Source organism: Battus philenor, unplaced genomic scaffold (assembly GCF_028537555.1).
Source record: "Battus philenor isolate CCGP_79_NKW_IND1 unplaced genomic scaffold, ilBatPhil1.0.hap1 SCAF_5, whole genome shotgun sequence".
Taxonomy (NCBI): Eukaryota; Metazoa; Arthropoda; class Insecta; order Lepidoptera; family Papilionidae; genus Battus; species Battus philenor.
Genome location: NW_027181715.1, coordinates 7,836,004 through 7,849,680, shown reverse-complemented (window position 1 = coordinate 7,849,680; position 13,677 = coordinate 7,836,004). Strand labels below are relative to the sequence as shown.

The window sequence follows — 13,677 nt, the reverse complement described above, 5'->3', positions numbered from 1 at the left end:
TAGACGAACGAAAGTAACAATATAGCTCAACGGGTTAGCAAGTTGAAAGAGCGGTAGCCGGCCCACATAGCGTGCAGAACGAGTCAATGCAGGGCCCTAAAGTCTTGCAGTGGAGACCACGGAGTAGCAGCCTTATAACTTAACCATACAAAGTCAAAGTCCTTTCAGATCTATGGGGGAAGTCTTTAACAAACTTTAATGAGGGCCTTGCTACCAACATATTTTTTTCTAATATTAATAGTTTCTTAGTAATAAAATAAAACTGTAACTTTCATTGTAAGTTTTCGGTTTACAATGTTTTCATTTCTTCTTGTAATGTCTTAACAAGAAGAAATGAAAACATTGTTTTTCAGCAGACTAGATAGGCATTCCTGTCGTCCATTCAAAGTTGTGTACTCATAAATATTCATAGCTAAACCTATGTTTTCTCTATAAATCAACTAATATATGTTAAGTTTCACCTTTAATCGTTTAAATATTAACATATTTGTACCATGTGGAAAGAAAACTTTTTACTCTAAACTGGATATTATTATCGATCGTGGGACAATTAGAAAAACTAGTTTTAAAACTAGCATCAAAAATTGTTAATAAACCAAAGAAACGAGTAAAAGCTTAAACACGTAATTCTTTCCACCGATACTTTTCCTAGTAATAAAACCGAATTCCACAAACAATAATGGCGGTATTCTAAACCACTCATAAGTTTTAATAGCTAAAATTAGTACCATGCATGCATAATCAGTGTAGTTTTTTCCATGGGTTTTCTTTTTACAGATAAGAATAAAATTACATGACCAATATCAATATATCACGCCAACATAACCGTAAATTATAAGGCAACTTTTTTACCGTGGAAAAATAGCTATTAATTATATATGCAAATATGTGCATGGTATGCTAACAAACGTTTCTAATATTTCACTGTTAATATTTAAAAATAAATACATATTTTAAATCAAACGAACGAGATAATGTATGAACAATAAAACGTAAATAAATTTGTAAATATTCTATTGCTATATTAAAATTAAAATTATTAAAAAAAGAATAAACACGGAGTTTTTCAATTGGCTTTAAAATACATAACAATTTTAACTATACTACCTTCATAACTGTTTTCGTTGTTTCAGCCCATAGACGCCCACTGCAAGGCATAAGACCTCCCCAAAGATCAAGAGAATCTGTAAAGGGTATACCATAATCGCCACGGATAAGAGGCGGGATGGCAGCGTTATGGTACGCAGAGGAAGCTGCCGTATGGGCAAATAAGTTTCCAGAGGATGGCTTCTGGAAACTTATTTTGACAGCATTGGCAATTATGTACAATTAATGCACAAAATGTAAATTATTTAAGATTCTATACCGGGAATCGAACCCGGGTCCTAAGATCGCAAGTTTCACTTCTCTACCGCTGGGCTGCTACTGCTAAGTTTCTATACTTGTTATACGTCAATTCATTATTCCTTCTAGTTGGAAACAAAAAAGAAATACAGTAAATATTCAATTTTTATTTAAAGCGAATTATTGACAAGTGTTTTATAATTTATCTGTATGTTATCTGTTTTTTATTCAGCGGTTTTTGGTGTAGTTTTTTTTAAGACTACGTAAAAAGATTTCGGGAAAAATTTTAATTGATTTTTATTTGCACACAATAATCTCTTTGGGTATGTGCATGCAAGTTTCTTTATCTAAAAATTTTGACAATACTCTCCGGAAACTGCCAATGACAACAAACTGAGACCTATTGCTCTTTACTTTTTGTTTAGTTGGATGAGTGATAAAATCACAAAACGCTATTATCATAAAACTTTCTTTGCGTTTATGTTCATACGTACTTTTTGTTACAAAATCTATATGAAGCCTGCAAACAGATAGTAAACAATAATTATTTTTGATATGCGTATTTTTTAACTATTATACTTTTTCTTTCTATAATCATTATGTTATTTATTATTACCAAAACTTGTTTTATTAAATAGGGTGTACCATAAATTTATTGGAAGCAAAAGATTTAGATCTACATTCATCCCTTTAAAGCTTTAACACCGATAACCAATCATCCTGTATAATTAAATATAATCAGATTTAAGCTTCTACGTAATGGACTATTGTAGGAATAAAACTTTTTCAAATTATCGTCAACTGTTTTAACTGACATAACAATTTGCCGAAACAATTACTGTACAACGATAACTACTAAAAACTGTCTCCTATTGTGTTCGTCACGCCACTTTCCACATTCAACAACAGCTAATAGGCCCCTGGTTAAACTTCCCTTTGATTGTTTATTATCGTAACCGTAACCGACGATAACAGTCGTAAACCTTCTGTTAGCCAACAGTTTCATATCAGCACATATATAGGCTAAACTATTAATCCGCGGGCCACTACCGACGGTACGCTTTGAGTGAAGAGACAACAGCCGTCTTGTTAGAAATGCGACTCGTCTTCAAGAACGCCTCCGCAACGGACGACGCGAATTCGAATAACACCATCGAAACAAAACAACGAGTCGACAAACGTCGCCACTTTCTCCGTGGAACTTGGAAATGCTACTTGGATAGAGGCACAAGTAACGTCAAGAAAACAGCGTGCCATTCTATACACCGCTCGGCTGCGAAAACCCTTTGAGATATTATTCCCGCAAGTGTATAAATAGCCAAGTAATCTCATCAACACATGCATTATATAACTGTGTTTCATTTCTGTTACAATTACCAACATCTTTACTCCTAAAAGTTTATACTCCTCACCTACCAACCTAAATTCTGTAAGGTTTTATGTGTCAGATGGTACAATACACAAGACCATTGGTTATATGCCTAAAATTTTAGTAGCGATGAATTTGTTTAGTACACGCTTTCCAAAAAGCAATCGAGAAATAATTAATAACCTAATAATATTATAGTAGAAAAGTAATTTCAAAATTCGAAGTACCGTATTGATAACTATTTGTTCCTGCAGACTGAAGTTTCGGAACGTTCCGGAATTCATCAGCACTGAAGACTGAGCGTCATCTATTCAGGATTTTAATCCACTGCATTAAAATTTAGAGTGTCAGTTTTTCCATACAATTGGCAGTGAAGAATCAATTCGGTTTTTATTTCCTCAGTCGTATCAAAACGGCCTGTTGCGTTTGCTAAATAGTCAAAAGTCGCACGGAACCAAATTAGCCGAGTAGAGTGGTTATGGAGGATATGAGTCGAGTTTTTAGTAAAAAAGTCGCGAAGAACCAATGCAGTATTACATGGACCAATCGAGAATCGTTTGAAACACAAAACATCCTTCAAAGTGATTTGGGCTGAATCCAATGATAAAAAATAAGACGAGGCCACGAACTTTGCAATAGCGGATACTTAAAAATTTCTTGGCTTCTCAAATTTAATTATTGAAAAGTGCGATAAATATAAAATGCCAAACCATTATTTTTAAACGACCACAGGTGTTTCGTTTCATCGAATAATTTAAAAAGAAAGATGGAATGCCGCTTACTTTGTCAGTTAATATGTTATTTTAATATATACAAATTAGAAATATTATCTTTGACAAGTTTTTGACTTGACAACTGATTAAAATAATTTGTCTTTCGTATGTAACAGGGTTGTTTTCTTATGACACTCAAGGGTGATTATCTCCTACAGCCCCAAAGAGGCCACATCCGCAAAGCGACTCCGCTAAGTCTCGTTGGGTAGGGAAAAAGGCGCATCGTAATACCGACAATCCTCTCCATTCACCTAGGCTGCAGGTTCAGAGACTCTGCTCTGCAGTCTTTGTAGAAAGGATATCGGCTTTACCGTGCATAACCAGGCCACATCAACGTACAAACCATTTAAATAGGTCATTCCGTTTATTTCTCTTAGCGGTACGCCTTACCTAATTCTGGGACACTAATAGTAACAAGCAGGGAATTCGTATACCAATTAGTATCCAGCACTTCTAGACGATTATGGAATGCAGAAGATTAATTAATGGCATGAGTCTTCTGTAGTAAATGTTTTGCAAAAATAGTAAATAATAGCATGTGGATAAAACAAAATCAATCGATAATTGAATATTATAGATAATAATTTTTCTATTATAGATAATAATTTTTCTTCAGTCCTCCTCGAGACTGTCTCGGGTGGAGACCATGGGTATCACTTTCTTCTTGACAAATCCGTCGGTTATGGTTGTGAGCTAAGTGAACATCATAAACTTTACTGTTAAGAGTGGTACGAATTTAATGTCCTCCCATATCCAATCTAATGAACCCATGCTGTCTGGCTATTCCTATTCTGCTTCTAATGTGCTGGGAACCAGATATATAAAACCGTTTACGATTTCAAAGTTGAATGTTCTAGTAAGGTTCAGCATATTCATATGTTCGTCAACGAGTCGGCTGTAATCACCTATGCCTTGCCCTTATTGATTTGGAGGCCTAGATCGTTACTGATATGCTCCAACCGATGCAACAACCATTTTATTTTGACTTCCGAGGCTGCTACAGAGGTGGTATCTACGCACCGCAAGTTAGTTATCTTAACACCATCCACACTAATCCTCCCTTCACAGCCAATCACGATTTATTTAATTTTGGACACCCGTGTATAAGCGACAGGATGAAGCCTTCTTTTAACACCTTTTAGAAAGCTGAAGGGCTTTGTAAGTGTTGAGTCATTTTGCGCCATACCGTAACTCTTGTCATTTAGGGATTTAATGAGTGGTATCAGGTGTTGAGGTATTTCTCGGCCCATCAATACTTTCTCCCTACCCAATGCCTTCGTGGAAACGTCTTTATTCAACTAGTGGAATTGGGCTAGTTTCATTCTGTTAAGTTGGTGGACCCTTCAGTTCCGCGAACTCTCTTCCGAAGAAACTGAAAAACTTCGGGCTAGCAGCATTAATATCAATAGACATAGGATATATTACACATATCTGGTCAAAGTTTACCCGTCTGTATTATGGAAAACAGAATCGTACATTTTGACTATAAATAGTTCTAAACAAACATTCCGTGGTTTTAATAATAACAATAAAGTTTTGAACTTGATAATAAATTACAAAATCTATATATGGTTTAAAGGTTCAAATTGAACTCGATTTTCTTTAATAAATAACTCGAAAGCAACCAAAAATCTAATGTAAAATCAAAGAAAAGGGTTGAAAACAGTGAAGCGTAGAAAATAAAAACCAAATAACATAAGATATTTTATTCATAAAACAATATTTATGTCAAAACAACATAATAAACATGAAAAGTTTTAGTTCAACATACAGAACATATCTTACAAAAATTATTTGCCGCCATACCATAAACTATGGCTAAATATGTACTATACTGTTTAGTAACTCAAAGAAAACATAGGTAGACAGTAAAATGTAATTAAAAAAGTAATATTATGCAATGATGAATTATGTGTTATACAGTTGTACTTAAAAAGGAATGCTCTGATAATTGACATTCTCTTATTATCATTATAAACGGAGACGCTCGATGTACAAAACCTTTGCGATATCTAAACAAGATGTCATATTATACACTATTATGCGACATAAGTGTGAGTATATGTATGATGTATACATCTACTTGGCAAGTTTGCCGACCTCGAAGAGATAAGCCGCAAACAATTTGATCTGAAAGAAAACGATTTAAATCAAAACAAATACATTTCTATTGCGTTTATATTCTGTTCGAAGTTGACTCATTTTATAAATATTGATTGAATGGTTCACAAACAGAAACCTATGGATATTATTGTGTTTAGTTATGAATCAATCCATTTATTTTTATGTCATAGTTTATATTAAGGCTATTCCAAACAAAATAATTCGCTATATTACGTTATCCAGGGGCCGTAGGACCGACATAAGAGAGAAAACTCTTTTTGGGGATCAATAACGTCTAAAAATCGAGCATTATTAATGATCATATTCTTATTACAAACTTTCAAAATACAGTGTTACGTACTAAATTGTTATATGAAAGACTAAGTTAAAATAAACATTAACATAGCATAACGTACGTTTTTAAATTTATAAATATTTTGTAATAGGAAAAAAAAATTAAACTTTGGACCTAAATTCCTATCTCTATGTTTTATATAATACAGACCATATTATCGGTTCATTTTGAAAAAGGTAATTGAATCTCTTTCTCCAAAACAGTTTGAATATACCTCTACTTTAGAAAACATTCAAAATACAATTACTGAATGCAATGTTTATACTGCCTAGTATAGTAGTACATTGCGATAGTAATTAACTAAAAACGTTGCAGCGTTTGGGACAATTACGAACACACTATGACCATTTAAAATTTGAGATATTTTTTTAGTTTTTCCAGGTTTTAAGTGGATCAGTGCTTGGTGCTTTTGGCATAAATCTATCATGGACTAATCTCAATGACTGCCTGAATGCCGCGATCCGGGTGGCCTTCTGAATTGAGAGGCCACAAGGCTGTTAGTTTATGTGAGATGCTCTGTTGTAATTGGGGACAATGGTCTTCTAGAGGGAATCTTAACTTGCTCTACTCAATTGTTACTCCATATGTGTATAACCCTTAAACTGCAAACTTTTGGTGACAGTGCTTGTTTCCATATAAACGTTGATAACAATAGACAATAAATGGACTGTTTTTCTGGTGTAACCTATTTTCGTTTTTTTTTGCTTGAAACAAGTACTAATGCATTTGGCGGCTCTCCTGGTTGCCATTATTGGAATTTTGAGAGCATTACTACAACGAACATCGATACCACTTTTATAAGCTTTAGCAGGGGAGATAAAGAAGCGAAAGAAACTTCAGCAACACTTCAAAGGAAAAGCAAAATTAGTATAAAAAATCTCAGTTGTACTTACGCCCTCGATGTAGTTGCGAACATTAATCTTCTCATTCTGCGAGTGCGCCATGTCGTCGCCGGCACCCATGGGCAGCAGCAATACGTTGCGCCCGCTGGCTTCTTGCAGTGTGATGGTCACCGGGATGGACCCGCCCTCGCGAGACATGTCCGGATCCGTCTGCAGGCACAGCCCAATATTAAACGAGGTAACATGGAAACCAAAAATTTTACTCTGAAACATCAGCTTATGCCGCCTCCAAAGATCGCCACAACACCTGGTCTTGCGCTGCGCGTATCCAACGACTTCCCGCTATCTTGATTCTACCGGCGCATCAACCAGCTCGTAATTTCCACTCCAGAATCTTTCGGCCTCAACGGCCTTTCGACTATTATGTAGCTGATTAATTATAGCCTAGTGTGGTTTATAAACTCTTTAACCAAATAATCCAATTAAAACTCTTTAAAGTTCAATCTAATTGATTATAACAGTTTCATTAGACAACTGGCTGTAATACTGGCCGAGAAAAAAATAACAATTTAGTCTTAATAATAAACTACTGCTACAATCTTATCAGAGCTCCTGGATAGAAAATATTAAAAAGTCAATACATTACCTGGTATATAAGTTTAGTTGCCCTCGCAGCGGCCTGGTAGTGGGGATGATCAGGGTTCTCGGTCCATGCGCGGCCGCTCTGAGCAGTTATACGCATCCTGTTTGGAGAGCCGCGTTCCGCCCACTGTAAGGAGATTTTTCGTTGTATATTATTACAACAATGTGCCAACATTACCATCATCATTCGACATTCACGCCGCTTATCAATAGATACAAATTGCGAATATAAGTATGTTATATTCAAATTGATAAATTCTCGATTTAACATACGATAGACGTCAAGTATTCAACTTGCCACCGCCTGTTCGGATGAGAAATACCTCAGACTTCAAATACTAAAAGAACACGCGAAACAAATTAAAAACTATATGCACTTTTTAATGTATATAAATTAAATATATCATACATTTAATTGACATTGGAATGAACTGAAGGCAAACTCATTGTTCCCGAGTAATGCTAACTAAAAGTAATTTTAGCACAATAACATTCTTAGCCAATTTTTTAAAAACATGTCAATAGAAGTTTTGTGATCATTATCAGGGATTCTATTGTAAAAACGTAAAAATAAATATTGTCTATAGAAAGATTTACTAACTCAATTTTATCGAAGAGTTTTTAAGAATCAAGCTTTATTGAACATATTTGTTACTGAAGTAAAAAAAATAGTACATTACAACAACTCTCTATCAATATCTAATCATTTACAATGAGTTTATAATAGATTTAATAAACAACAAATACACAATTGTAACCACTTGAACAAATTGAAATGATATTTTACAATGTCCTAAAGTGAACCTAACAGTCGACAACAAATTCATTTGCAAGTTCATCGAACTGACCTTGTTGATTGAAGGGCAATATGCCCGTGTTATCTAATAAAAACTCTTCTAATCGACTTATATTACTTTATATCAAAAGATTTGTATCACAAAGTACCAAATACTAAACTCCACCTATTATAGTTAGTTAAAATTGTTTATTAAAGGCTAATTAGATTACACTAATAATGCTTCTTAAATCTTATTTAGGTATCTACAACCAAAACATGATTAAAAGTTAAAAATATGTGTACGAAGTGCGTATTTAAAACAGGTCAATGGCCAAAAATGGTTGCTTAAAACAAAATAAGGTGGAAAAAAATTCAGGATGGACCAAGAATTCGTAAACTAAATGTTAATTCACTAATGTCACGCCCCAAGCAACGAGTTCTCGGTACCGATACTGGAATTTGTTGGCTACAATCATAACACAAGATTTCAGCAAGGAGCCACTTGTCACACATCCAAAAAGTCCCTACCGATGGTCAAAGAAATGTTTCCAGAAAAGCTGAATACCAGATCTATTCTCGGCAGACTTCTTTTTATGGCATTATTTAAACTGCCGTGTTTGCATCCATAAACCAAACACGTTACATTAAAAAAATCAGCGAATACTAGTCGGCGATGTAGCGGTCTCTCCGACGAGGTTTTCAAAGTTTCCGCACTCGCATAAAATAGTGAATAAATCGAAATGGTCGTCATTTAGATGACATAATTAAGAAATAAATTACAACAAATTACCTTTCCTGTAAAAAAGCCATATTTTAAAATATATCTAAGAGATTCTTTTATAAGAACGTTTCAAACGTTAACTAATTCAAATGAAGACATAAATATATTTTGAATGAAAAATGATCAATAATTCTTTAACTATAACGTAACATAACACGATTCAATTTATAATTTTACAATAGCATGATATGAGGCACAGGGACTTGTGTTCATTGGAATGTTAAAGAGATATCGCCCATTATCGCTTTACACACCCGTCGCGCGATCCCTCTGTACTGTTACTCGACAAAAATGAAACCAGTTGTAAATCATTTTGTTAGTAACAATCATACATATTTATACAATTATAAAAAACGTTAACTTACTTTTTTATTAACGTAGTCAAAGACTAGTTTCTCGACTTCCTCCGGTTCTTGGTTGGGGACAATGCGTATTGAAAACTTTCCAATAACCTTTCCTGGAATTACTGTCTTTGCTCCCGGTTGGAAGGCAGCTCCTAGGAATTTTAAGATTTATCAATACTTACTACACGGTGAAAACAATACTGATTAAAATATGGTTTCTTATCTTCGATACATTGCGGTTCGAAAACCGCAACCTTCGAAATCATAGAAAACCTCAATAATTACTATACATGGTATTAATAGAAATATTAATTGGAAATTTCCGCTGCAAAATTGAACGTATTGATTTGTACACTCGGTTGTTAAAATGACTAAATTATTATATTTTACGACGCTTACATTAAATACTACTTACTGTAATCGAAATCTGAAAAGGCATTATTACACCCAAGAACAACAGTAGTATGAAAAATAGCAACTTAAAATATAGGACAGCGTTACAATCTTTGAAATATGTCTAAGAACATATATATACACCTCACTATACAGGTGATTATCGAAAACTTTAAATAAAAATATAATAATATAATAAAAATATAATATAACAAAATTACGTAAATTTCTATAAGATCTCAAAGATGTAAAAAGGTCATCGAACTCGGAGGCCCTTGTGCCCAAAAACTCGAAGCAACCGCTTAAGACCGCCTCTCAATTACGTGAATTAGCAAGTTTAATTTCTGTATAGAGGTTTAAGCTGTATTTAAACTGCTATACAAAACTACAAAGTCTAACTAGTTAAACTTTAAATGCCAGCAATTAAACAATTATGAATTGCATTTGTATTTTATTATTTACAAGGCAAGAATAAAAAATATGATTTTGCTACGGTGTTAAAAACTTTACGTTCCATAACTTGTACTTTAGGTGCGTAAATTTAGATTATTGATGGCTTTTTTGTTACGTCTACAGTAGCTCAACATAAATAAAGTATAAATAATATACATTACATAACAAATTAGGAACAGATAACATGTAAGTATAATATTTTATAAAAATGTACCTACCTTCAATACCATGCAATGAAAGACTGGGATATCTCCAACGGTGCATTAATATCTGCTCTTTGACACCATTGTGTAGCAATTTGTAGGCGTTTATTGAGGTTCTAGAAGCAATAAATGGCTAGGTCAATTAAAGCCTTAACATCATATTAACATGTAATATATTCTGATTACCTAGCATCCCAATATTAGTAAAATAGAGAATAAAATACACTAATGTCTATGAAAAGTTTTAGAAATTAATTGTGAATTTATGAACAAAAATTCTATTTTATGTTCATGTATACTTTCCTAATTTATTCATAATAAAAACGAAATTAACAAATGTTATTTTCTTGATTTAGGAGGTTAGGCCAGATATTCCTATATAGTTACTTTTATTTTTTAACTAATCAAATAATCAGGACAATCCCTTTAAGTATATCCATTTATATATCTAAAACAAATCTTTAAACCACCACATCTGCCCTAGCACATGCATGGAAATACCCAAAAACATCTTAAAAATTTCAGTGTTGTAATACCTCATTATGTACAACCTCTTAAAATTTTAAGACTCATTAACAATAAAAATACATTACACAAGTATATTATTGGATTTTTTAAACAGTTTTAAAATAAAAATTATCACATTACATTCCTTTATTACATAACCAGTAATTATTATCAGTCATAATCAATGTGAGTGATAAAACATGATATTAACTACATGCATTCATTATCTTTTAATAATCTTGTCATAAAAATTATTACATTGTAAATAAAATAACTGTACATTATTTATATTAAGTATATTTTAACTCTGCAGCATTATTATTAACATTTAAATAGAATAATTTGTTGTGGTCAATTTTTATCATCATACATACTGACATCCATACTATGTATAAGAGTATGTACCATTGTCTGTAAGAGATTGGCCTGTGTGATAAGACCGTTCATTGTACTCTTTTGTTAATTATTATAAATTTATTTAAATGTATCCTGGTGTGTACAATAAAGAATATTAAATAGATAAGAAAATATTATAAAATATTATATTATTGTGACACATTTCTCTGAAAGCAAAACTTATTGACCAATAAAAGAATGGCCACCATTGCCTAGATGGATGGTTTTCAGCAAAATATTTGCCCTCATTGATGATGAAAATGTAACAATTTTATTATAATAACAACTGCTATATTTTATTTACCTGTAAGCCTCGGGATCGAAATCAATTGTGTTGTAAAGCTGTTTCTCATTCTCAGTCAATGGGGCAACAGATTTATACATGTCTGTTATCAGGATCTTTCCATCTTTGTCAACCAATTCATTCATTAGATATATAAGATCAGTCATAGCTAAAAATAAATTTAAACTTCATTTTAGATCATATATTTAATTTGCTATGATATAATTATATACAAAATGAACATACCTTCAGGAACTGTTCCTCCATATACACCACTGTGAAGATCATTTTTTGCACACTCTACTTCTAAGAAATAGTAACTAATTCCTCTGAGACCATATGTGATACAAGGTTTGGTGGTGCCTAACCAATAGTTATCAGAAATACAAACATAATCAACATCATTAAAAAACCCTTCAGGTTTCAATTGTTCCATTAGCAACTCATCTAAGCCTTCAGAACCAGATTCTTCCATACATTCAAATATAAATTTTAGATTTACAGGGAGCTAAAAGAAAACAATTGAAATGAAACACATAGATAACATTTAAATATAAATAACTTGTTTGTATTATAATGTTTGAATAAAGTTAAACATTAGTTACTTATGCACATAGATAAAGATATTTGATCAACATACATACTTCTTCACCAATACCTTTATACGCATTAATAGCGTGAAGCCACCCTAGAACTGGGGCCTTGTCATCAGTTGAGCCACGTCCAAACAACTTTCCATCACGTTCTTGCAACTCAAAAGGCTCTGAATCCCAACCATCTGATTTCAAAGCTGGTTGTACATCTAAATGCCCATAAATACAAATGGTATTCTTTTTAGCATCCTTAAAAAGAAAAGACCAAACTTCCGATAAAAATATAATTAAATGTAATAATAATAATATATTTATTCATTACCAATTAGGTTTGTAGTAAATCAGTTTAGTAATAAATAAATTATACAATGGATAGAATGTTGCAACCAGAATTACAACATTTGTTTTTCAATTTAAACAGTCAAAATATGTAAGAATAAATATAATTTGCCTAACTTTAGTCTAAATTATAAGAATTTTTAAATTTATTGTTAGATTTGTAGTAAAATTAGCCATGAACTGAAAAATTAGAACCTTCTTAGATTATTAACATTTAATTATTAATATTTATGAGGATATTATCACTCGAAGAAAAAATAACCAGAACCATCATCAGTTCATTGACACTTTCAAATACTTTAATATACTTCTAGTGAAAAAAGTAATAACAAAAAATAATAATGCAATAAAAATTATAAAACATTTAAAGACATGCAATTTGACTTAAGTATCTACATTTGTGTGTCCTTATGATGAAAATCCTGTTCGTGCTAAATGTTGTCTTAGATAAATTTGAAAAATATGCAAATAGTTTAAAAGCCATAAAGCTTTATATGAATTCTATCAGTTATCTTGTTATTTTACATTGATTAGTTTAATAGTAATAAATAATAATTACACCTCCTTTTCATAAATAAATAAAGAATACTTACATTTCCTAGAGTTCCAATTAACACAGGAGGCAATTCAACTTCTATGCCCTCTATTGTTTGAAAGCCTACATCTCGAAGTTCTGTACTTGCTCCTACTTCTTTTAACTTTTCTTGCATCCATTTTACCATACTCACACAATCTTTCCTATATTTAACATCACAAGAAACTGAAGGAATAGCAACTGCTTCTTTAAGAAGTTGCTTGTAGGAATCTACATTCTGATCCACAAATTGAAAAAGTTGCGGTAATGTTTTACTTGCCATTATTTTTGGAATTTGTTGTAATGTTGTAGAATAAAATATATGCAAAAAATTTAATGGGCGGAATTTATATACAGTCAATGTACTACTCCTTCCCGGCAAATATGGCAAAATGGCTGAACGACAAGTCCTAAATGTTGTTTTAATCAACATATCTTACGACCTTGTTTTATACTAGTGACCAGTGATGTCCAATTCGATTTGTTAGTCGATTACTAGAATTACTTTTTTAAATAAAGGGACACTTTTCGTGATCAAATTGACAGTACTAAAATATAAAATAGAATAACTCTTATTAATAGAATAATTTTCAGATCCAAGCAGC

General features: G+C 32.4%; 1 protein-coding gene across 1 annotated transcript; it reads right to left on the bottom strand.

Moving 5' to 3' along the window:
- Nucleotides 1–5,258: 5,258 nt before the first annotated feature.
- Cndp2 (Cytosolic non-specific dipeptidase 2) lies at nt 5,259–13,563 on the bottom strand. Its single transcript, XM_068772311.1, has 9 exons — nt 13,092–13,563; nt 12,211–12,408; nt 11,813–12,074; nt 11,588–11,735; nt 10,396–10,496; nt 9,353–9,483; nt 7,433–7,555; nt 6,838–6,996; nt 5,259–5,616 (listed from the first exon to the last, which is right to left on the bottom strand). The coding sequence occupies exons 1-9, from the start codon at nt 13,503–13,505 to the stop codon at nt 5,566–5,568; spliced, it is 1,587 nt and encodes a 528-aa protein (XP_068628412.1). The 5' UTR covers nt 13,506–13,563; the 3' UTR covers nt 5,259–5,565.
- Nucleotides 13,564–13,677: the final 114 nt, after the last annotated feature.

What these genes read in the sequence shown, in the direction of transcription:
- Cndp2 (XM_068772311.1), bottom strand. Translation starts at nt 13,505, where the DNA reads ATGTTGATTAAAACAACATTTAGGACTTGTCGTTCAGCCATTTTGCCA. An exon ending in TTCGATCCCGAGGCTTACAG is followed by an intron (nt 10,497 to 11,587) that starts GTAAATAAAATA and finishes TATTGCTTCTAG; the next exon opens with AACCTCAATAAACGCCTACA. An exon ending in CAACTAAACTTATATACCAG is followed by an intron (nt 6,997 to 7,432) that starts GTAATGTATTGA and finishes CTGTGCCTGCAG; the next exon opens with ACGGATCCGGACATGTCTCG.